This window comes from Chelon labrosus (genome assembly GCF_963514085.1).
Source record: "Chelon labrosus genome assembly, chromosome: 11".
Classification (NCBI taxonomy): Eukaryota; Metazoa; Chordata; class Actinopteri; order Mugiliformes; family Mugilidae; genus Chelon; species Chelon labrosus.
Genome location: NC_140344.1, coordinates 14743006 through 14768063, shown reverse-complemented (window position 1 = coordinate 14768063; position 25058 = coordinate 14743006). Strand labels below are relative to the sequence as shown.

Here is a 25058-nt window from a genome sequence, read left to right as displayed (position 1 = left end):
ATTGCGTGTGTTTGTGTGCGCTCCTCACCAAATAACAGGTACTCACCTGAGCGCCCGGCAGTCAGTGCAGTAAAATCTAAACAGGTCTCAATGACAAGCCCACTTCAGATACGCGGGAGTCCTGCGGAGAGTAAATGGATGTTTGGCAGTGGCATGTGCTGCCCGGGCCTGGTGGGCACAGTGGGCGAGGAGGCAAGTGCCTGGCTGAGTGAAAGATGGCAGTGTGCAAGGAGAGTGTGTGCACACAGCTGAGGCGGTGACAGAAAACAGTGAGACTTCTGCTCCCGCTGCTCCCTCTTTCCCTGCCAATGATAGATCTCCACTTTAATTTGGTTAATATCACGAGTCCAGCTCCCACGATGGAAAAGCTATTGCAGCCACACAGATGGAGATAATCATGAAGATGGAATCATAGCTTGTGTTATAATATTTGATCATTCGCAGTAAACATAGAGATACGTTGAGAGAACAGCTTACAGTTATTACTACTTCATCCTCACATGTGGTTTGCTGATAAAGCACCTGTGCTCATGAGTAACTCCACCATCTTTCAGCCCTAGGCTCTTGTACTGTACTGTAGGCCTGACCATTGAGTCTGCTCAAATCAGCATCAGCTACGAACTGCTTAGCCTGGCTAATTTGAATTTCACATCTCTGCTGACTCATAACCCTGTCAGGACCTTTCTTCTTTATCATGTCTGTGCCTCCAGTGGATTCTCATCAGGGGCAATAAAAATTAATTATTCACATTAGAAACTGAGCCACAATTACTATGATTTTTGTCAAGGCTTAAAGTTGATATCTGATTGGGATCGTACCGCAGAACCCACATTGTCGTTGAAAGCAATTAGTTTGCTGTATTTATTCATGACATTTCAGCTGAAGTTAATGGCTGTGGTCAGAGCAGGCAGCACAGATAGCAGGAAATGATTCTGGCTGATGACACACTCTCAGAGTAGTCAGGTAAGAGCGAGTGTGGCGCTGTGCTGGACAGCAGCTCAGATCAACATGATAAAGAGGGACTGATTGAGCTCCGTACATCCACAGGAAGCTCAGCGCTGGGGTTCAAGGTTATCTGGACAAATCAGACTCCTATTTCCATTCATCCCCTCCTCAACCACCAGCCAGCCCTTCCTGGGCAAACCAGCAAATTAGCAATTCTGATGTCTGCAAGCAGGTCTAGCAAGGGAATGCCTGTGAATCCTAATGCCGTGATTAAACTTTCATATCCGTCCGGGGGAAGTGCTGCATATACAAAATAAGCAATCTCTTTTTATTTTTCAGCACTTTAAGTAAGGCTGTCGAGATGGGCAAACATAAACCCTTCAATGGGGTTAAATAGACTGGGCCAAGGGGGAGGATCCTTCAGTCAAATCACTCAAGTCTTTTCTCTGTGATTATAACAGGTACTGATATACTAAGGAAACTGTCTGCACCTGCATGCATCTGCTTCGCAACCATTATTGTACTGTATCTGAGCATCTGTAAACAGCCCCAATGTCCTCATGATCGCAAAGCCGCTTGGTGTCAATTAACATGTTAAATGGCAATGTTTAACGAAACTGAATACCCAGGCAATCTTACACTCCCTCAGCCCGGCTATACTGACGGTACAGGAGAGAATGTGAGGGACAGGGAGCCTCAGTCCAAACAGCGGCCAGGTCTGGATGTGGCCATTATGTAAGATGGTCTTATCAGGCTCTACCTCCTGCTGAGCCACAGCCTAGCTTTCCCTCTGCTCCCCCTTCCTGGTGCTCCCAAAACATGGGCCTTCATTAGCAGGGCTAAATATCCCCGTTCTCTGCAATCTCTATCATTTCTTGCCTTGAGGCAACCCGATAATTACCTGTTCTCATTCCCCCTCCTTCTGGCCAGCAGGGAAGTGTTCTGACTTGCATTAGTTTGCATGAAATATTATCAGAATATTGCACATTTCTCCATCCTGCAGCCTCTGACACAGGAAATATGGAGTCACAGCAGCCGTGATTGACAGGTGTCTGTCTTTCATGTTCCTCTGAGAATAGCTGCTTTGTTCTGGAGGTACAGCAAGAATTTTGATGGAGGGAGGAATGGCGTAATGTGTATAAAGGCTTTGTTGCTTTGTTTAACCTCCGTTTGTCATTATTTCCTGTGTCACATTGCTCTTTGTTACCTGCAGTGTAGGTGTAAAAGAACTCACAGATTTTCTGAATTTAAACTCATCAGTGACTTTTTCCCACTGAAAACCTATCATAGTTAGAATAGAGTAGTATCCCTTTGTGAAATTGTTGAGGTTTGGGAAAGAGCCAGATGAGTGCAGAACATATAATGCCTGGAAGGGGAAGACACATCTAGAGTGGTTATGGTCAAAAGACCAGGAATTCCATCACGCTGCACATATTCTGTCTCATATTATTCATTCCTATAAGTATAATGTCCAGTGGCTAAGCTTTACCACTAAAGGCAAGTCAATTCTGCAGAAATCATGTATGATAAAAAATCCTGATATAATGTGTCCCAGCTCTCTTTACAACATCGTGTCACGCATGGTATTTACCAAATCTCGGTTTCGTAGCAGCGAGGCCGCGAACATGACAAGATTGATTGGAGCTAATTTTAAAAATGTCTTTAAATGTAATTCATGAATGCATAATGAAAAGGAACTTGTGTTAAGCAGAGGATCCGGCAGATACTGAGTCGCTGTTGAGCTTAAGTCTATTCAGTGTCTCCCCTCGCCTTGCCGAGGAAAGCAGTGATGATTTTGGACTTTGTAACGGTCACTTTAATCTCTAATGAAGGCTCGTCCCTGGCTCCGCTCAGCTCTCTGATAGGAGAGCAGTCATAAACAGGACTGTCAGGGGGATTGCAGCGCTAGCAGTGCAAATGGCAAAGAAAACCCCAGGGACCAAGCCATGGTTGCATTATGGTCTAATTCAGATATACTGTAGCCCAGAAAAGACACACTTTCATATGAGAAAACTCTTCCACTCTGCCTTGCTAGCTTGACAAAATCACACTATACCTTTAGACTCACTTTCCCTTTCCCCTTTTAAAATAAGCATTACCCACGTTAGTCCAGACATATGAGTTACACCGCTGCCAGGTGGTCAACATATCCTTCACGATACTCGGGAGTACAAACTCTCAGGCTCATTCCAGCTGCAAATAAACACTCAGCTTTGAAGATTGCATTGCAAATTGACCATAAAATCTGCGTCTCTAATTCAGTCGTGCCATGTTAGAGCATATGCTTCTTTCAGTTTTATAACATCACCACACAAATGAAGACAATTTCATGTTTAACATCTAGTGCAAGATGTAAATGTGTGCTCAAATGATTCTGTGAAACTGATTACTGGTTGCTCTGTGTTCTGACACATCCTGTGCTCATGCAGCATGTGCGACAGCTGGTTAGTAATTAGAATAATCTTCTCCCTGGTAGTGATTTAGCTTTCATGACTGCAGCTTACCTCAAATTGAAAATAAATTTATAGATAAATGCCTTTGCTGTTCCAACAAATTACACCGCTGTAACTCAAAGGAGCCAAGTTGTTTATTTTGGTAGTAAAAGAGCAATCAGAGAAAACAAACAAAGCGCTTTATGAGTGCTGTCAGATTAATAATGATGCTACCCAGCGGTGATGATACAAATGATTATTTTTCAGCACACTCTACCCCACATCAGCATGGTAATTATAGATACTATATCATTATTATATCAACTATTCATTACAGATTATCAAGATAATTGAAGCTTGCTCCAGGACTGCCAAGTTCGCTGTGCTGTCATTAAACAGGGAATTACTGTGCAGGAAAGAAACACACACATTTTGTTATCCACAGCAAACCAGTAGTGAACCAGTGTGATGTGTTCATGTTCACTCTGTATTTTTCCTATCTGGGAAAGAAAACGTGTATCTACGCACACAGGATGCACTCACATAAACAGTTGACAGTGTTACGATGAGGTTATACATGTGAAACATTGTTTTTCTCCCAGCTTCTGTTCTGGAGTATCTGGGCAAATCCCATGGTGATGAGGCGTAGAATCTGTCATGGAGAAGGCATAAGCCTTTCATATGCATAATAGAGATAAGAGGCAGCCATTTTATCAGGCGAGCTGTCGCTCCAACATGCTCGTGTGTTATGTGTCCCCAGGAGCGCCTCCAGAAACATGTCCCTTTAATGACGCGGCCCATGCTCGCCAAAAGGACGCCCGGTTTGTTCCGAGCTCTAACCTGACAATTATGCCAATTACACAAGGCAGCAATGTTGACAAACACACTGGGCACATTGCTGCTGTTGATTGGTAGTTGTGTTTCGAAGTCCCCTGCTGTGAATTCTTCTGTAATTTAACTAGCGTGGAGGAGAACTGCAATGGGTTTTCAAGAAAATCCCCCAAGCTTTGTGCTCTTTTGTAATGGGGTGATGTTTGTGCCAAATGAACACTCAAAAAAATATATCTAGTAAATCAAGGAGACAGAAGGACAATCAGATAGATAAATCATTCCTCCTGCTAGTCACCACTTTCTGCAGTTTGTTTCGATTCATAAAGCGTGTTATGTTTCCCTGATCGGCCAGGACAACAAGTAGAAAGTTGTTGTGGTGGATCGTATTGCCTCTGAGGATTAGATCCCAAATACTGACCCACACCATTAGCTGCTACTTGTGTAACCCTTAAAGAGCGCTGCTGTTGGCACCTGAGTATGAAGCTTAGTTTCCTATGAAGTGATTCGGGAGACACTACCAATATGGAAGCATATTAACAGTAGAGTTGCTGCTCACTTGCTACAGCATGACGTGTGAGCGCTTGGTTAGAATACATAAAAGCTTTTTCAGCAGGTTTTTTGAGCTAGAACAGCATTGTACTGAATCAGCCTATTTGAACACTTGAACGTATTGATCTCTTCCAAGCACAGCGCATGACCGTTTATATTGCTATTTCAAAATATCAAGCTCTTAAATACATAGCTTAAAGCTGTCATATCACATCATATAAAGAAAATCTTAGATAAAACCTTTTAGACCAGATATGTTGCCATATTTTAGCCCACTACAATATTTGTTGTGAAGCATTGCCGTTGTCATACAACACCTCACAGGGACATTTAAAAGCAAAGACTGCTTTAGCTTTTAGTTTAACACTGAAGTCATGAACCGTTTTATAACAATCAACTTGAGCTCTGGTCATGTAAGGGCAGGGCTGAGAGCAGCTTGGGTTGTGCATTGAATATGGTTGGGATCTTGAGTTACCCTAAAGCTGAAATCAGAACCGGTCAGTGTGTAGTGTAACGGCACAACAAGAGCCCAGAGATACACAGAAACACAGGCAGCCAGTTCACTGTGCTGGCAGGGTCAAAGTGAATGGAACGGAGCTCAGTCCACACATGTCCCTCTCACTTCTCTTACGTAACGTGACGTTAAGCCGGAGTTAGCAAACATTAGAGGTCATCTGGTTATTGGGACAGCGGAATTATTTACAGTAGGAAAAGTGAGACGGCTCTGCGAGGCAAACAATGGCTCTATTCCTGCTGTTTGTTGTGTGTTAAAATAAATATTTTTTGCCTGATTTATTTATTTAGTCCAAAAAAAGGTAGGATTAGCTACTTCCCGTATCCTGCCCTTTGTTCCTCTGATCTTTCCATACCTTGAGGACATAATGCTTTCCTGTTACATTATCATGTTAGGGTAGCGTAACTAGTGCTGCTTGTTAGAAATGTCTGATGTCCCTTAACACCGAAAGTGCGTTGAGTTACAGCAATGTTTGATGAGACGAGTGAATCCATTTGTGTCAGCCAAACCACTGACACCAGTGTGTAGTCCACGGCCAGTTCTTTGATTAAGAACTGTTTCAAATTGCTTTATGTAACCGGCCCTTTGCATTAGCTCAACAATGCCGCTGTTCCCCTGTTTAGCGGCTAAAAGAGCCGTAGCGTTTTGTCTTGTCAAGAGAGAAATACCCAAATGAAATAAAAGCTGCAAAGATAAAGCACCGCATTTTTTAACCCAGTGAATCACCTTCCTAAGTGCAGACTGAATAATGTAGGAACAATTTTACAGGGTAGGCAGTGCAGTAGATTCGAACATGATGTTGCTCTAGCATGCTGCACAATAGGATTTAATCAGTGGGGAAAGTCACGAAAAGGCATCATATTGTCCAATTAAAACAACAAAAAAAGTCTGACTTACCTTCCTGAACTTTTCTGAGATGTTTTCATGGCATCATAATTATTGACATCTCATGTGAAAACCAAATTTAGATTGCCGTTGGAAGTCTTCATCTTAATTCAGTCAGCTCCTTTTTAAAAACCCGCCTTTTGGTTTTGATAAAAGAAAAAGGCAGTGTCAATCAGGTGAACTAATGGGAACGTGCATTTTGTAATTCCCTCAAAGGGAATGGTAAATTGAAAAGAGTTTGCAACCTTTTAACACACTCACACACACCAGCGCTGACAGTCAAGCTCCATTATCTGACAGCTGGAGAGGTTAAAAATAACTGTGCTTGCAGCAAATTAGACGTATCATTTGGCTTCTAAGTGAGAGATGAATCTTTGTGTGGATGCTCCTGCCATGCCGTGACACAGGGGCAATATATCAGGCTGTGTTTGCCTGTCTTTCTCATAAACTCCAAATGGAATTGTAAACAGATGAAGCAATTTTACACCAAATGTATTCTCTCCGAGTCGCTCCTATGCCACAGTGAGAAGCCCAGCCACCACAGATATATACATTACGGCCCCGTGCACTCTCAAGCCAAAGTATATAAATCATAATTTGGCTGCCTGCAGGGTTATTGCTATCGCTCAAAGCCAGTCCTCGAAGTGTTTTATATGTTGCTTTTCTATCTGATGATAAATCTGATGTTATTGCACATATGTGGGGAGGACTTTTTTTTTTTTTTTTTTTTTTTTTTTTTGGAAGATCCCACTAGCTGTTATTTCTCAGCTCAAAGACAGAGGCAGATTTACACGTGCTCTACAGTAGGCGTGGGGTGCATACATAAAACATGCAAACACAATCGGATGAGCTATATGAATCTCAATTCTGCTTGTCACTGTCAAGTTTTCCGTGTCATTCAATAGCACTATGCCCCCTCGTGCACGCATTTTAAGTCAGGTGTCAGAAGGTTGAGGTGTCAGTTCCCCTTTAAGACGGTAAAATAAGTGTAACTGTGGGATCCTTGTTACTGTAAGGTAAGTAAAGAGATTTCCATGGGAGGCTTAGGTGACGGCGGAGGTGTATCGTTCCCTCTAAATACCTAACAACATCATTGTTAATTCATAGCTATTTAATCACTTACTAGAGTAAGTGCAGGAAGGATGAGCTTTGTGTCATGTTGTCTCACAAGGTAATCTCTTGTATTTCCTTGCTTAAGAGCCAGGCTGTAAATTTGTCACCGACTGTGTACAACCACATTCACCCCAACTTTTAAGTTTGAAATCTGCATTTTTACCGAGCACAGTGCATCCCCGACTCTGTCTGCGTGACCTGATTTATCTCCTCCTGCTTAACTGACAGGTATTGATGTGATACAAGGATAAATACAGTAGATTGATGGAATTAAAGCCTACCCTATTGTTCCCATGCTGTGCATCACTGACACATGAGACTCATGTCTCTCATTAAAGAAAGTAAATGCTCCAGGCATCCTCTCTGCAAAAGCATCAACTTGTGTGTGTGTTTGTGCGTGCACGCGCGTGTGTGCTCGTGTGTGTGGGGGAAGCTATCTCAGTTATTTTCGCTCTCTATAATCTCTCCCTACATGCACAATGGATTTAGCCTAGCCTTGAATGGGCGAGAAAACAAATTGCAGTGGACTCTAAACAGCATTCACCCTGCTGACAGACTCCTGGACATGTGATTACACAGAAAAATAAATGGGCAAAACAATTGATTATTTAATTAACCTCAAAGTACTGCTTACAACAAAGCCATGCTGCCATACTTCATGTGGCCAAGATCAGTTACTGAAACATCTCTGTGTTACACCCCTGGGCAATCCACCCCGCTCCCTATATGATGCATCTAAGCCACTACAGAAATCTAATCTTAACTATGCAAAAAAGAGAGAGAGGAAGATGGAGTGCCTTCTCCACTTTACGTGCGCGGCAGGCACTTGGCTCTTCATCTAAATTTTAGGGAGCTAGTGTTAACTCTATATTTGGATTCCACTGGAATGGATTAAGGATTCTTTACTGCAAACCCACGGGATTCTCAGAGACATAAAAGAGGAGACTGTTTGCATCCATGCTATACAAATAATTGCAGGTTTCAAATAGAGTGTAATTTCAAGCACCAGCTATATGGGAGAGTGTGGGCTTTGATGTACAAATCCACAATTCATGGGGGATTAGCACCCCAAAGGTTAGCAGTTGCTAATTACAGGAGATTGGTTATACATATCTAACAAGGCAAGAAGACAGCCTTAATAAATGTGAGGATTCATCAGGAACAAGGATAAGCGGTTGTGATAAGCGGACATGTATTTGAATCACCATGGACTGATACCCTGTAATGCCCTTCTTCACACAGTGAAAGGGAAGAAGCACTATTTCTTCTGTTGTCTTAACAAACAGCTACCTCGTGCGATATGAGATTTTCAAGATGTATTTGTGAATGCAGATTTGTGCAATCATATAAATTAACCTCTCAGATATTCTTCCGGTGTCTCTTACTGCAGCAGTTTCTTTTTTACTGTATTTTGCTTGCAGCGTTCAGTGCTGCATTACCATAATCCTTGGTTCCCTTCCACATTCCACCACTGGCTAAATGAATCTATTATTTTTGCCTGGAGCCAAAAAGATGCAACAAAATGCAATGCACTGAAGGAAATGAAACTTGTGATAAGCCACACATTTTCTCTATAATAGCCTGTCTACAACAGACTTTTTACCTAGAGTTGGAAGTATCACTGCACTTGACCTTCAATAATCTCAGTGTTGTAAGCTTAAAAGGCGGTTTCAGCCTAAACTAAGAGGGGGGGGAAGAAAGCATAATTCAATTCAGCACACGGCATTTAGTCAGGCTCTGGCTCACTGGCCCTGTGTGGTGTTGATTCCCCTGACTGACGAACGCAGACCTGGCCAGTGTGGCCTTCTGTTTTCATATGGCCCTAAATTAAACATGTCCGAGCCAAGGCAGGCGCTTGCTCTGCCGCGGGAAATGCTTTTTCATCTCCTAATGAATGTGCCTGAGGGGGTCCCACAGGGGGCTCCACTTCACCCCTCATTAGTCCGGGTGCTGCCTCTGCCTTCATGTTGAGGAGCAACCTCCTGGAGAGGGGCCTCCCACTTTATCTGAACGTCCCACGCTCTCCTGCCCCTGGACCATTGGACTGCACTGCCCCTCTCCTCTTTTCTTTTTTGCTTTCTATTCCTCCCTGTCCTCACTACTTCGCTTTCATCACAAAGCATCTCATCTTATAGCTGCAGACCTGGGATGACAGGAATGAGAGGATGGTCAGTGCTCCTAATGTCATTTTAATGGCCCTTTATGCTCTGCTGTGTGATTTATTTCTGTATACACACTTCTAATGTCCTCCTAGAAGTCTACTTGACTGCCATTTTCAGAGTAAGTCAAACATACTATTGTTTTCGACCTCATAATGTGGAGTGGGACTAATGAAAACTCCGCCAAGAGCTTCACTTTCTTCCTGCCACGTTGCCTTCATCATTTACTCAGGCAGACATGATCATTATGTCAGACGCTGAGGACCAGACACGCTGTGCAGTGGCCTTGATTAGCAGCAACAAGTAACAAGTGAAGAGCGTAAGAACTGTGGAGGAGCCCATATCCTGCGCTAGCTCAAAAGCTCCCTCCTACTACAGCTTTGCATACGCTCTCTCACGTAGACAGCTCCCTGTCATTAATGAAGCAACAAAACGCAGACAATTCCTGTCTGTTTTGAGGCAGCAGGAAGGGAAGAAGGATATACTGTCAGCTGACTCCAAGAGCCTTGGCGTGGCAGCAGAACAGGCTGAAGAGCTGATTGTTATTCCAGGGCTTTTGGGATGTGTTTATGCAATCATTAATCTTGGCACTTGTTTATTTGCCTGGGATTAGAAACACCACGGCGTATTCACCAGCACTCAGGAAAGCCGGTTCACCAAAAGGTAGCAGAGGAGCGCTCGGGCCTTCCATTGTAAGCAAAGTGTGCAAGGAGGGAAGCATGCTTTGCGCATGGCTGCTTAATCCTGCCATGTTAAACAAAACCAGGCCAGTGTTTGTAGGACTATGAAAACAGCAGTGCAGGGGGAATGTGCCTCACACGCTGTAAGCAGTCTGTGAACTCTGTGTGGCAGTAGATACTCCTTGTGCACCCCTGTCGTCTAGGAATGCCTTTCATACGGTCTGCTACAACCGGAGGAAACCAGGATGACAGTGGAGTTGATCGACGGCTCCTTTGCAGAGAATGCAGAGGTTATTGAAGATGTTCTGTGTGCCATGTAGATTTGTGAAAAACCATTTTCTTCCAAATATGAGCTTTTTGAAATCAAGCTAAATTTTGAAGCTAGTTGAAATGCTTTTTTTTTTTTTTTAGATAATCTTGTGGTTTTCAAAAAGATTTCTTAAGATCTCAGTTAGAAAGAGAATAATGAAGAAGTAATCATCAACATTATTGAAAAGAAATGTGTAATCACTGCACAGAAAACATTAGTAGGAGCGACTACATAATGTATGACATAAACATGTCATTTTCCCATCAAATATTGTATAATATGATGCGGTCCCTACAGGATTATTAATAAAGTGACATAACGGAGTACAGAATCTCTATCAAATCATTTAAATTCATACTTTTGATACTGACTGAAGTAAAATGAAAAAAAAAAAACACTGATTATTTTTTAAATGCCTTGCAAATTCCTTACATGTAAATATTTTACATAGTCTGCAATAATTTCAGTATAATCATTTTGCACATTTAGCTGCACTGGGGATCCGTGATGAACGATTGAAGCGTTCACAGTCGCTTATTAAGACACTAATACTCGAGTGAATTGTGTATGGATTAGATAATGGCTCTGTCTCACTTTAATTTTCTCCTCGCGCATGGAATAGAGCACCGGAAAATCTTTGAAGGCCAAATAGCGGCATAGTGTGTGTGTGTATGAACATAGAATAGAGGGAAACAAACGTGATCCAGGTGGTAAAGCAAAGGAGGGAGGGAGCCCGGTGAAGCAGGCACTTTGAGAAAGCTCTTCTTCTGGGGCCCCATGACACCGGTGATCTGTAGAAAGGTTGGGTGCCTCTAGTTTCAGCTCTATCAAGCTCTGGATCTTTGAGCAGCAGGATTCAGTATCCCAGCTAATGTAACAAGGCTCATTTGTCTCAATCACACGTCCCTGGAAGTATCGGCTGGCCATTGATGTCATTCATCTTCCCTGTCCTTGCCTGCTCTTTTACAGCTGATGAAAACCCAAGACCTTCAAGCAGAATGGCAGAGGCAGTGCTCATCAGCTCTGCTGTAAAAAAAAAAAAAAAAACAGCTACTGAATAACTGAGGTGCCGTGCGGAGCCTTCCTTGTTAAAGCCAATAGACCAGAATAACGTTCCAACTTTAATGGCAGACAAACTTGAACATGTTTTGGCAACTGACTGTTTGATTTGGAGATTTACTTTGACAATTGTTTAGCACCTTGTCACAAGACGGTGAGAGCGTGTACTTTTATCTTGGTTCTTCTAAGAGCAGTCTTTTTTGTCCACTGCTGGAGTCGGTACACAGCAGCAGCAGCAGCTGACAGATTTAACAGTCTATTTGGAACAGATGGTATTAAAATAATAATTTTTTGAATCTCACGTTCATAAATAACGCTGCAAATTAAGAAATACATGTACACTTTTTTCTCGAGTCGTGACTACAGAGGTAAAATATATTGTTATGCAGCTACACAGTAACTAGGTGGAGTAATAAGGAATAATTAAAGGATAGTTTACTTTGTGGTCCTTCCCTATTTTAGAATTTGCCGGGGTATTGCATCTTCACATTGCTATGCTGCATCCCTGCTTGTTTCAGCTGATGTCAGCTCCGGTGGAAATAGTGAGTTGCGCCCCAACTGGAGGCTTATGCTGAGCTTCCCTCTTCGGTGGAGCAAATCAAGATCATGATTACTATCTGGCTCGTGCAGCTTGCCTCCGTTGTCTGGAAACATGTTTTCCTAAGGAGACCACAGAGGGACAATTACTGTCAGCTGAACTATTCAGCCTGCTCTGCATGTGTGTTCTGGCTGCGTGCCTCTGACCCACTGACCCTGAGCAGCAGCATGAGATGGGACCTCCAGCCTCCCTTCTCTCCCCCCACCCCCCTTACACCCTCACTTCCCCCCCAATATTCAGCATTAGTGCAGCGATTAAATATGCGCTTTACAAATGGCTAAAATACACACATAAAATGCTCACTTACTCTGTTACCCCTTTGGCGAAAAGTCCATGCAAGAAGTTGTATGCGTGTAAGTTTTGATTTCTTTGTGTGAAACAGTAGAAAGACCATATTCAAAAACCCACAGCAGAATCCAGTTGTCTTAGAGAAATGCATACTAATACAGCAATTATACAAGGAAGGAAGTTGTACAGTGTGGCAGTGGCAAATTCCCTGGTGCAATGGAACAAGGCTCTTTGTTGTTATGTAAAGGTTTCTGCGTGTAATTGCAGTGGATGTTTTGAAGGATTCATTATTTATATTTTCCGGAGTTTTTCTAAAGGAGCCTACTAAGGCTGCCATCCCTGCGGGGAGATACGGGGGCTGAGAGGTGCTTAACTGAGGCACTGTGCCACAGTCGAGCCTTTAACCGTTGCCCGCTTGGTTCAAGTGGTCAGACTACAGGCTCAGAAGCATCACATGATCCTCAGCTAAATCTTAGAATTCAAACCGGCAGCTCCTGCGCCAGTCAATCAGTCGGCCCTGTGTGATTTCAGCCTCAGTGGTTTGGAGTTTTGTTGCATCCCAGTGCCTTGCTGCGCAGTGTGTGAGTAAAGCATGCACAATAAACTCAACATGTTAAAGCTTCTATTTCAATTCAAAATAACGGCTGTATCACATTTTACAAAGGGCCCAAATCAAATTATCTGCATAGTAAGACCACGCGTTGTAAATATTTGCAACACATATTTTTTTTATTAATTTCTCATGGCTCTCTATGACTAACCAGGGGATGGTAGAATGCATAAGTGAGTGCAGTCTACAGTTTTTTTCCAACAGTGTGAGGATTTTTTCCTAGGTGCACACGGCCGGCTTTGCGCGCACGCTCGCTCGCACACACAGAGGGGGCGTGCCCTCCGGTCCCCGGCACCCAGGCACAACTTCACTTGTCACTTCCACAGACGAGAAGGGGATAGGTGGGGGAAGATGGATAGAGGGAGGTAAAGAGTGATGGGGAGAGAGATTTGAGCTCAGGTGGGGCAGACAGGGGAGGGAAGAGGAGCGCCGCACACATGCTACCCTTCATGGTGCTCGTCTGCTCAGTAAACCCAGGCTTTTGTTGTTTCCCCTAGAGTGCAAGAAGGCAGACTCCCAGTCAGGAAGCTCGTCAATCTTTGCCACAACAGCACATAAATTAGTGCCCAAATTACTGTTACGCCGGTGGAGAAAGAGACATGGAGAGAGACGTCTTGTGCTGTGGTTTGGGAATACATCTTCCCCCGCTCCTGCTCCCCCTCATAGAAGGTGTCAGAATGCACTTCAATAAAACAGTCAAGTAAATACAGGGAGAGACATGAAGAGAGAAGCACTGCTGTGTTGTACAGGCATCTGGAGTTGGGCAGTGTTGAAATATTAATAGGCCTCACACACAAACAAACACAGAGATGTACGCATGAGTTCATCCAAAAAGCAGCCCAGGGCAATGGTCCAGACCTGAGCTATAGCAAAGTCACTGCACTGCTATGGAGGAATAATAGGGAAAGGCTTAAAGAGCCCTTTTTTTCTCTCTTTTTTTTTTCTGGAAACGGAAATATCTCTTCAAATGTAGTTGGTCTCTAGTGAAGGGGGATCACAGCTTAGGCAGCTAAATGATTCGGGGGGAATTAGCAGAGCTCAGCATAGAGACATCAAAATGTGTCAATTATGTCTTTTCCTTCTTCTAATCCGTTTGGTCCGAGTATTTTTTTGACGACATCGGAGCATTCATAAGTTGAATGGAAGCTGTTTTAAAGTCTTGATATAGATGTGCATTTTTACACCTCACTGTATGCTTTCTTTGTGCTACATCACAGTAAATACCATTAGAAGAGCTCTGTGATAATACGCCAGCGGCCCCAGATCCCTAAACAAATAACACATTTCTACTATTCATGCTGGTGTTCCGTGCCGTGACTGTCCTTTGCCGCTGACATTCAAATAACCTTTCTTCTGCTGCATAAATGGGAATAAAAAAGTATTGTGTTGTGCGACTTCACATGACAGCGGAGCCCTGGCAGATGAAAAGAGGCAGAGTTCTGATTCCATCTCTTGTTAGGCTGTCGTCTCTCTACAGCTCGATCTGACTGTTGCGGGTATCTGTTTAGAGAGGACTCTGTTTATCAACCGACAGCCGATCTCCACTGCCAAATGGGAAGTTTCATGGAGAAGAATAAATAGATGCTCATAATGATGGAGGAGCGTTGCTTAGTGCACATTTGCCAGACAGTTCAGTGCCTCTGGTGTTTGTGTGTTGACCATGTGTAAAGGCTCTGTTGGGCCTCAGAAGGAAATGTGCTTTGTGTAACTCTCCTGAGAGCATGCACATGATCCTTATAAGCTTTTGTTTTGTTGCAAAATATTTTAGAGGAAGAACATATTAATGCAGTTAGCTTGATGGTAGAAGAATTGTTAATCTGCTCATAGCGCTGTGCCCTGTCCAGTTCCTTACATAATCTCTGACATGAGCCCACTGGCTTGCGTCACTCTGTCATTGACAGCTGTCAACACAACACGGCTGACACAAACGTACAGTATGCACACACTCGCTCACACACTCATGCACAGTGGAGCCAATGTGGTGTTGTTTTTTTTCACCATTTCTTCACATGCTTTCTCTCACAATTATGTGCATTGTAAATGAGGCGATGTAGAAAAGAAAAAAAAAATAGCCGCTCTGCATATACGGAACAATAAAGAGGACTTCATTTGTGGTGCACAGCCGCCGTGAATCGTCAGGCCATGAGAAACTGATTTAATGGTCCAATCGAGTAATGGGTTAAGCTCTCGGCATTATGACGGTGGCCAGGGCATTGGTCTGTAATGTAAGGGATAATCTTAATCCTTAAACGTTATGTCAGTAGTCCAAGGGTTCAGTGGGAACAGCCAGGAGATTTTAACTGGTGATTTTCCATGTTTGCACAAGCCGGGTAGCATTTCCAGTTTTATTTTATTTTGTGCACGTTATCTGCGTGCCACGTTGAACACTGTAGAAAAGAATTACCTGGACCTAAATGAAAGATTTGTTTATATCTGACAAGAATGCAGCCCACTACGGCATTTTTTCAGGATATTTCTCCGCTTCGCCGTTTTATTATGTCTTTGGGATTCTTTATATCTTTGAATGAAGCTATAATATATTTGCGGTGCGTAGGGGGATTTTGTTTTGTCTGGCAGTGTCTGCCTATTCACTGCTTATGATAAAATAAACTATGACAGAGCCTCCGTAAGCTGTTAGTGTGCAATTGGCAAATTGTTCTGGGATATTCACATTTGACTGTTATTTCCCTGCTCTTTCATAATGTAGTATACCGTTTTAGCAGTGTCTTGATCTCACGTCTGTGGAGAAGACAGTGAAGGGCACTGGGTGAACATGCAGAGGCCTCACTGCCCCATTGTACATGTGCTCTGAGTGACACGTCATCCCCTCAAAGGGCCTGCTAGTGTTGTGAATCAGTGTCCTTGAACTGCTCAGCCACAGACAGACAAAGAACAAGCTTTAACAATTCTGTTTCACTGTCTTTTCTCTCGGCCATGCCCATTATCCAAGAGGCACCCACGCCAGGCTGCAATGCCGCGCGCAGGAAATCAGTCCTGATCCTCTGTCCGACCCTCATGGTCATGTCCCTGGTGTGATTGTGCCGCGGTGTGATTCAAACATAATCTTGGCGTCTCAGCAGGTGTCTTTGAAGTGGCCCGCGTGCAGAGGCCATCTCGCAGTGCTGTGAGGAGCGGCAGGCTGCTGGGATGGGCTTTAGCATGGCTGCCTGTCTAACTGTGCCTGGCTTTGATGTCGTAAACAGAGCAGGCAGGGCTGGCTGGCAGGAGAGCGGGAAGGCAGGGAGGCAGGGAGGCAGGCAGGCAGGCGCGGTGAATGGGATCAGTGGCACTGCACTGGTCAAGCTCAAGCAAGCCAGCAGCTGCCTGTTTCACACCAAGAGGCAGTTAACACCACAGCTCATGTCAATAGATATTGACTGCCAGATTGGGAGTGCTTATAAGTGTGGGCCTTTTTGTTTGATTGAGTCCCCTGTGTGAATTCAGTTTAAATCATCCTCAGTGTCTGAAGTGTAGCTTCGGGGGCCAATGGCCAGTCACTCAAAAGGACAAATATTGACCGATGGTTTAGGTTACTCCGTGGTGTATTTGATGTCCGTTGTGTCCTTGCTCAGTATTTATTCTCCTTGACCCCCCTCCTTTTGAACGCAGCTCATCCTGGTGTGGAAATAGCTATATGTTCGGAGTAATTTCTTTTCTCATACAAGAAACTGAGGAGCCTGTCTCAGCTGGTCCAGAGACAAACCCTTTTTACTGTTGAGTGCACTGAACATCCAGGGGCTTGTGCAGCAGTTAGAGTGAGAGTGTTAGCTGCTGAGACTGTGTGCACTCAGGGCCTTCCTGCTGCAGATAGGGCTTTGTGAGGCATGCTTGTGTGAATGTATGCCCTGCTCAGCCTGGCACCCCTGCGTCTATACTCCCACTGCTTTCACCTGATGTGGCACAGCCTCTGTCAGGCCTGAGCGAGCGCCCAGCCAGCTCCGCTTCTTCAGGAGAGATGAAGGCATCTCGGAGCTATGCTGTGGGGGTGGGGGAAGCTAGCAGCAGCCTAAGCCTGGAGCTATCAGAGGCTGGAGCTCAGAGCCAAAAGCCTGTGGGCTGGATAGGGTGGGTGGAAGCTTGGCTTAACTTGGTAAGACAACCATAGCCACAGCCCTGCACTGCCACCCAATGGCTGGGGCCTGTCACTACAAACTCTAGTGCGCCATAACTACAGCTAGTCATAATTACAGCACGCTTCACTTGTTGTGAGTGCATGTCAGAACAAATTACGTAAGTAATGAGGCTGAAAATGCTAAAGGAGTTGAAACACACTGCACTGCTAATACTCATGCAGGGAGAACACAAAAACAAACAATAGAGTGCACTCATACAGAGATAGACCTAAGTGAAATAACAAGCAACTGTGCACAGTAAGGAAAAGATTAATTATAAATTAACCCTCTCTGTTAGGTTGTCAAAGCCCGCCTCCTGCCTGGATTTCACTCTAATCCGGGCCGGCGAGGTGCAGTGCCCTCTATTGTATGTGAGAATCACAAATCGCAGGAGGTGTTGTCTGGAGGAGAATTAATTGTGCATGTTCCACCTCTCCCTTTTGTTCATTTTGCTAAAATGCAGACTAATTCCAAGTAAACATGGCTGGTCTTGTTGACTCCAGCAGCGTGAGGAGAACAGACAGTTTCTTGAATGAATAGAGTGCGGCTCCCGGGTTAGTGGATTAGAGGCTCTGTGTTAAGGGCCTCTCCCGGGCCTGCCTCGGGGACAAGGACATTATCCACATGACACGTTACAGACTCCTAGGCAGCTGATTAAAATGGGCCGTGATCTCTGGATTGAATCCCAACAAAACTACTTTTGATGTGATCAAACTAGTTTAAAGAGGTCGGTTGTTAAGGTGTACAAGGGATATTTGAAGCGTCTTGTCTTTGGAAGAGACCCGAGGCGTAAAAGTAGACAGTTAGGCCTGTAAGAGGGGAGAGGCTGATGTAATACTCTGACATTGTGAAAGAACCACCGCTTTTTTAATTCTTGTCATTTTTACTGCATCCTGTTAAGACAAAATTATAATATTTTTCCCGTAATTGGAATAAGATTGTGTTGCAACAGCTCCTTGTGTTCTGATTGGTTGGCTGCATGGTTGGTTGGAAAAAACCATTACGTTGTGAGAAAATATCCCGCGGTGATCTTTCCTCGATTTAGATCAGATAGCGGCGTTTGTCTGGCGCTGTAGTGCACTGTTGGGATGGCGGGACTGAGATGCTGGAGATGTGGAGGAGGGCTATGAGATAGTAATCTCTGGAGGGGTATGGGGTGGGGGGGCGGAGGTAGAGAGGGATGCAGCATCAGTGGCTGCAGTGATAAAGCTGAGAGCAGTGGGACGAGCTGGGAGTTCTGTGTCTCTGAAGTCTGTGTGTTCTGCCTGTTCTGTTGTGTTGCCCCGTGGTCTGCTCCCGAAGAGAAGGCCAACGATGGATGAGGCCTGTCCTCTCGGTGCTTTTGTCCTCTATGGTGGGTGAATCACAGGCCTGTCAACAGCACAACACCACAGCCAAAGCGCGACTTAACGCATTTTTCTATAGCGTATACAGAGGTCCACACACAGTCAGTGGCTCTGCTCCATCCAGCACAGCGGGCATGTTATGATTCTTTGTGGCCGCAGTGGATTTACTCCTGGGGTTTTTATGGTTTTGAAATTTAAGAGGCTTCACGAAGTCAAGTTTTCCAACAGGGAATACACGTCCTCATGTGGGTAAAGGAGTCTTTGTCATTGCACAAGGTTAGTATTAGAACATCGCTGTAGTATATTAGGGTTTGTGGTTAGCTGGGTTTTCTCTTATGTAAGTTGTCTTTAGGAAGCAAAATGACTCGTGTTTACATTGGCTGCTTTTGGGGACTTAAAATGGCCTCCTTCCCCTCACACACATACCCACACACACACACACACACACACACACACACACACACACACACACACACTCACAACTCTGTAAATATTCAGCTAATGCTCTGTGGAAGTGAGGATTCAAAAGCCACCGGATGAGATGTTTTTAGAAGCACAGTGCTCTTTCATGTACCAACATGGATCCATGGTGAGGGTGCTGTACAGTGACTTGTGACAGCAAAATGTTGATTTTTTTTCTTTTCGTTTCCCTTTCTTCTCTGCAGCTCAAATCGAAATAATTCCCTGCAAGATCTGTGGAGACAAATCATCAGGCATCCATTACGGCGTGATAACATGTGAAGGCTGTAAGGTAAGCGTCAACAGACCGAACCCGTTTGTGTGACGGGAGGTAGCGAGTGCGACGGCGTGTATGTGAGGGACAGAAGAGCTGAGAGGGGGTAGACGGGGGGAACTGAGGAAGTAAAGAAAGTTGCTGGCGAGGAAGAAACGTTTGAAAATGTTGCTGAAGTCTTACGATGATTTGGAAGTGTAAACATACAGAGTGTGATCATTAAAGTGGTCAAGCACCACAGAGGACATCACAGAAAGCCACAATTAGTAGGACAAAGTCATTCATCTGCCTTGCTCTGCTTTTCCTTCCCAGGGACATGTCTTTTTTTATTACTTTTTTTTTGCTGTTTTTGCTTCTGCTGCTGCTTGCTGTTCTTGAAATAAAATGATCAAAAGAAGAGTGCTTTGAATTATAGCAGATTGTTGGCTGTTTGCTACAGTGTGCTGCTTCTGTTGAAGCCACCTTTTGTACTGTTTCAAATGCACCAGCCATTCACAGTGAGGGGAATTTTGTGCTTAGAGTGTATTCTTGTCCCCATGCTTGTCACTAGGCACATCATTAGCATTCCTCGGCCAGTCTGCACCTTTGCTGGTTGCTCCTGTGTGTGTGTGTGTGTGTGTGTGTGAGTGAAGGAGAGAGAGAGAGAGAGAGAGAGAGAGAGAGAGAGCAAGCTTCCTTTCAGCTGTTCTTCCCAGCGCTCCTCTCCCTCACACAGGAGCTGGAAGGGACAAAACACTAAAGAATAAACTGCTGAAATCTATCTTTAATGATTGCTAATTAGTCCAGGCAGAGAGGCCTTTAATGATATGTGCGAGTACAAAAGTTTGGACCATAAATCATAGCATTATTAAAGAGTGCTGCTTGTCACTGGCAGTTTTAGTCTGTTTCCATAATGGCTTCCATTATAAAGCAACTTGGCAGCTGTCAGCTGTTTTCTTGTAATTAAACAGCCAATGAGCAGCTAATTAAGACATATGTGTATGGAGCAGTAGAGTGGGGCATGTTAATGATGTGCTGGAATCAATTCATTAAGTCAAAGGATGAGGAATCCAGTCGGTGTGCATTCGCAATCCTTTAGCAGTGCACATGCCTGTGCGGCGTTAATCAACACTAATAACCTCACTGAAGAAAAATACCATCCACTGTTATCATTCCTACCCAAACACACCATCCTCTTGCTGAAACTCCCTCTTTAAATGCCAGATGTTACAGCCAGTAAAACACTATCAGTCTGGCATAAGAAAAATAACAATATCTCCACTAGGAATACAGTAATTCAGTCAGTGATACATTCTGTCAGCACTAAAACACAATGAAGGCATAAACTGATCCTTCAGCCCCAGAAAATGTTTCTACCTGCAGGCGTTCTTGCCGTAACCCAAGGTGAGCCCATGCTCTTTTCGTGTGCAGGGCTTCTTCAGGAGGAGTCAGCAGAGCAATGCAGCCTACTCCTGCCCCCGTCAGAAGAACTGCTTGATCGACCGCACCAGCCGCAACCGCTGCCAGCACTGCCGGCTGCAGAAGTGCCTGGCAGTGGGCATGTCACGAGATGGTAAGTTCTTCATGGAAGAGGAGAAAACAGGTGGGCGGATGCAGCAGGGTGACATAGTGAGTGGCAAGGGGTGACGAGGTTCAGGCTCCTGTGTGGGAAAGAATCTGCTCCGTTGAAGAGCGATTGGATCAACGCTGCAGGGGTACTGCTGTGGACGCTGACCTCCCTACAAAGGCGAGCAAGAGAGCGAAGAATTTTACCTATGGCAATCAAAACATCAAATTGTCATTGACAAGTGATTGGTACAGCTCATTGTTTATTACAAATAATCAGGAAATTTTGTGACTAATTTACCTACACGGGTTACTTAGTGGAGAGACAAACAAAAACACATAAAAAAGCAGACTTGAACGCATGGTAAGATGTCAGTCTGTGTTCATTGTCTGCCAGTAGCAGTGCTTTGTCTGTGGGCCTAATTTGTTGCTGTGATAGAAACTAGGTGTGATGAAATAGGAGGTTGTTAGAGGTTGCCATTAGTGCGGCTGCAGCTGAGATGCCGTAATGGGAGCACACAGGTGGGGATGCGTGCAGGCGGGCTCCTGCTGTGCCAGGCTGGTCCAGACTAGACTGGGCTGTGGAGTTCCTATCAAAACAGAGAACTGCTCTTATATTTTTCAGAATATTTTACACACGAAGGAAATCACGGAGACGAGTAAAAAAAACAAACAAACGTGCAGTCCATGCACTGAGACTGGCACATCCTCACACGCGCATTCATCCATATTCATGAATGTGCGTGAACACAGAAGTACATTAGCACTGAGCGCGCAATACACATTCTCACATGCACATACAGACACTCGTACACACTCTCAGGACAGACGAAGGTGACTCTTACCTTCACTGAACACACCAGAGCCCATCTGCCTGCACTCTCCTCTGTGTCGCTCCACTCACTTTCCACTGTGCATAGACAAACATACACACATACACACACACTGGGACCAGCTGACTTACTGCCAGGCCCCAGAATACCGGCCAAGGAGTCTCATTCTCAGCGCCACTGTTTAGTCTGGAAACCTTGAAACAGGAGGCAGCGGCTCAGCCTGTCTCATGTTTGAGTGTCTGATAAGATGGTTCTCACTTCCCACTGTTGCCTCTCTACTTATAACGTTGTTCGTTTTTGTAATAATCTCTGTCATTACAGATTCTTGCCATTGAGATTTCTTTTGTCATCTGAGTTTATTTCTCCTTGGCTTTAATTATATATATGTCTGTAAATGGGGTCCACAGTTTATAAATAATGTGCCTTTGCACCTCACAGAATTTGTTGTCTGTTATAAAGTAGGTTTTGGACTCTGGCGTTAAGATTATATCTTTAAAAGATTAAGATCTTGGCCAGTTTTGTTGTCTGAGACTGACACATCATTTAAAATACTGGGCCGGATGCCAGATTTAAAAAAATGACTGAATTATGTCTTTTTATATTGGGGAAGTAGATGAAACAATACACAAACATATATATGCTTAAACTCTCCAGTGAAATTACTAGTAAGGGAAGTATACATTCTTAGACTCAGTGACAGAACATGTGTATATGTGTACAAAAATAATCATAAACAGAATTAAGTATTCAAATTTTTGACATTTAATTTTTGTGATGAGAAGATGCTGAATGCTGCACATATGATTCCACCACCATAGCCTCAGTTATTCCATTGTTTTGGTAGAGTCTCACTCTTGTTTTGTCCTGCCAATCACAGCGGTGAAGTTTGGCCGCATGTCAAAGAAGCAGCGAGACAGCCTGTATGCTGAGGTCCAGAAGCACCGGCTGCAGCAGCAGCAACGTGACCACCAACAACAGCCTGGAGAGGCGGAGCCACTCACACCTAGCTATGGCCTCTCAGCCAATGGCCTCACGGAGCTCCACGATGACCTCAGTGGCTACATGGATGGTCACACCCCTGATGGCAGCAAACCAGACTCGGCGGTCAGCAGCTTCTACCTGGACATCCAGCCATCTCCTGACCAGTCAGGCCTGGACATCAACGGCATCAAGCCGGAGCCCATCTGCGACTTTGCCCCCGGCTCTGGCTTCTTCCCTTACTGCTCCTTCACCAACGGAGAAACCTCCCCCACCGTGTCCATGGCTGAACTAGGTAAGGAGAAGGAGAAAGAGGGAGAGGCAAAAGGAGACACGGCAAAATGGAGGAGGGGGGGAGAACAACTCAACCGTGGGGCAAACGACACAAAGGTTGCTTAAAATAGCAGGAGGTTGGAGACTCATCTCCAACACTCATTAAAAGAGCCTCTTTTTTGTAATTAGTTTCCATTAATTAGGGCCAATCAGGATCCAGCAGGGCAGGCGTCTGGGGAAATCATTTTTTTAGGCTCCCCTGTGCCTAGGAACTCCTTTTAACAGATGTGTTTTCAAAACCATTTAAATTCTTATACTCAATATTTCTCCCAGAGAAAATGTGACCTTTGTTTCAATGAGTAACGTGGCGCCCCTCCTCCTTTCCATGCATTTGTGTCATAACTAGATTGGCTTTGCCTCAACCTTAAGCTATGAGCTTCCTGCAGGCAGTAGAAGGAAATGTCAACAAGCCTTTTCCCAGTCAAAAAAGCCCACGCGTATCCGCCTCTCCTCCTTCATGAAGGCTCAGTAAATAAATCTTCTTTTCCTGTGGCATATTTCATCACTGAGGTCTTCACTTTCACACAGCTTTGTGAGCAGCACTCAGATCTCGGCTGTGATCTTCTGGGTTCGTGACGATGTTTGTATTTCAGAGCACCTGGCCCAGAACATCTCTAAGTCACACATGGAGACATGTCAGTACCTGAGAGAGGAGCTGCAGCAGATGACTTGGCAGGCTTTCCTGCAAGAGGAGGTGGAGAGCTACCAGAACAAGGTAGTTTGACCACATCTGGGCCTGTCTAGGCCTCCGCAGCAGTTACAATAATCAAAACCATTGTTTTAAAGCAGATAACCTATTCTCTGTCCTATCTTTTCTTAGCCCCGGGAAGTCATGTGGCAGCTGTGTGCTATCAAAATAACAGAGGCCATTCAGTATGTGGTGGAGTTTGCCAAGCGCATCGACGGCTTCATGGAGCTGTGTCAGAATGATCAGATAGTGCTGCTGAAAGCAGGTATGACAGCCTGTCAACATGGCCTGCTGCCGTCAAACTCACCCACCACTACCACCCCCCTCTGGCATTGTCACAAGGGCGTAGCTGACCTGACTGCACAAAGCCCTCTTCTTCACACGCACTGACAGTGTCACAGAGAGGAGACCCCACCCTGCCCATTTCCCCTCTCTGTCTCTGTCTCTCTCTGTTTTCTTCCATTCATTACATACAAAGCAGAGACGGACACAGCATTAGATAAGTCATGTGTCCCTGAGCTCAGATAATAACTATCATGCCGGCTGCCATTTTACTCTCACTTTCCAGGCAGCAAATATATATATATATATATATATATAACACAGCTATGGCTCTTTGCACACTGTCACCTATATTTATGCAGTCGCTTAAAAGTATAGATGTAGATAGATGTAATTCCCATGCTGCAAACAAACACCTCTCCTTAGCCTTTCCCTGTCTTTTTTTTTTTTTTTTACATCAACACAACCCATATGAATAATGAAATAAAGGCTGAGATCCCTCGTCAGACATGACATTTTAAAGCGGCAGCATCTCCTTTGAGGCAATGATGGCTTCCATTACATTTTCTTGATCCTCTTATCCACTCCCACAGAGTTGTACAAATTGTAGGATAGAATAAATACCTATCTAGCTAAAAAAAAAAAAAAAAAAAGGCTGAACGAATAAGCACTGTCTCTATCGAAAGACGCACAGTTTTTATCTGGCATGTCATTATGGAAGAATAGCCTTCTGTCGATGATATTTTCATCTGCAGAGGCGATATTTTTCCCCCCCTCTGACGACAGGTTTCGTTATTTCAAAGTGGTTGTGTTGCTCATATTGTGGGAGATTAGCACAAAGCACAATCATGTGTTTTGCACCCCTGACTGATGTGTAACTGTTAGGGAAGAAGAAAAAAAAAGAAAAAAGAAAAAGAAACAAAGCTCAGATTCAGCATCTTGTTCCTGTCTGTCTCCACAGGCTCTTTGGAAGTTGTGTTTGTCAGAATGTGCCGTGCCTTTGACTCGCAAAACAACACAGTCTATTTTGATGGAAAATATGCCGGACCTGATGTGTTCAAGTCATTAGGTAAGTGGAGTGTGGGTATGTTCGTGTGCATATTTGAATGAGTGTGTGCATGTGTGGTATTTGTGTGCCCCTGTGTTTGCGTGTGCTTCTTACAGTGTCTTACTCCTTTCCTTGGTGTAACAGCCAAAATTAGAGTCTGCTGTTCTGTTTTGCACAATGCTGAACG

At 44.3% G+C, this 25058-nt stretch overlaps 1 protein-coding gene across 1 annotated transcript in view; it reads left to right on the top strand.

Annotated features, from left to right (window-relative positions):
* The window catches only part of roraa (RAR-related orphan receptor A, paralog a), a 44045-nt gene that overhangs the window by 10577 nt on the left and 8410 nt on the right, over positions 1-25058 (top strand). Inside the window, exons 2-7 of the mRNA XM_084555747.1 lie at positions 19097-19182; positions 20575-20716; positions 22420-22815; positions 23447-23568; positions 23674-23806; positions 24785-24892. Of these exons, the coding sequence (XP_084411873.1) occupies positions 19097-19182; positions 20575-20716; positions 22420-22815; positions 23447-23568; positions 23674-23806; positions 24785-24892 (987 nt within the window). The remainder of the gene's footprint in view (positions 1-19096; positions 19183-20574; positions 20717-22419; positions 22816-23446; positions 23569-23673; positions 23807-24784; positions 24893-25058) is intronic.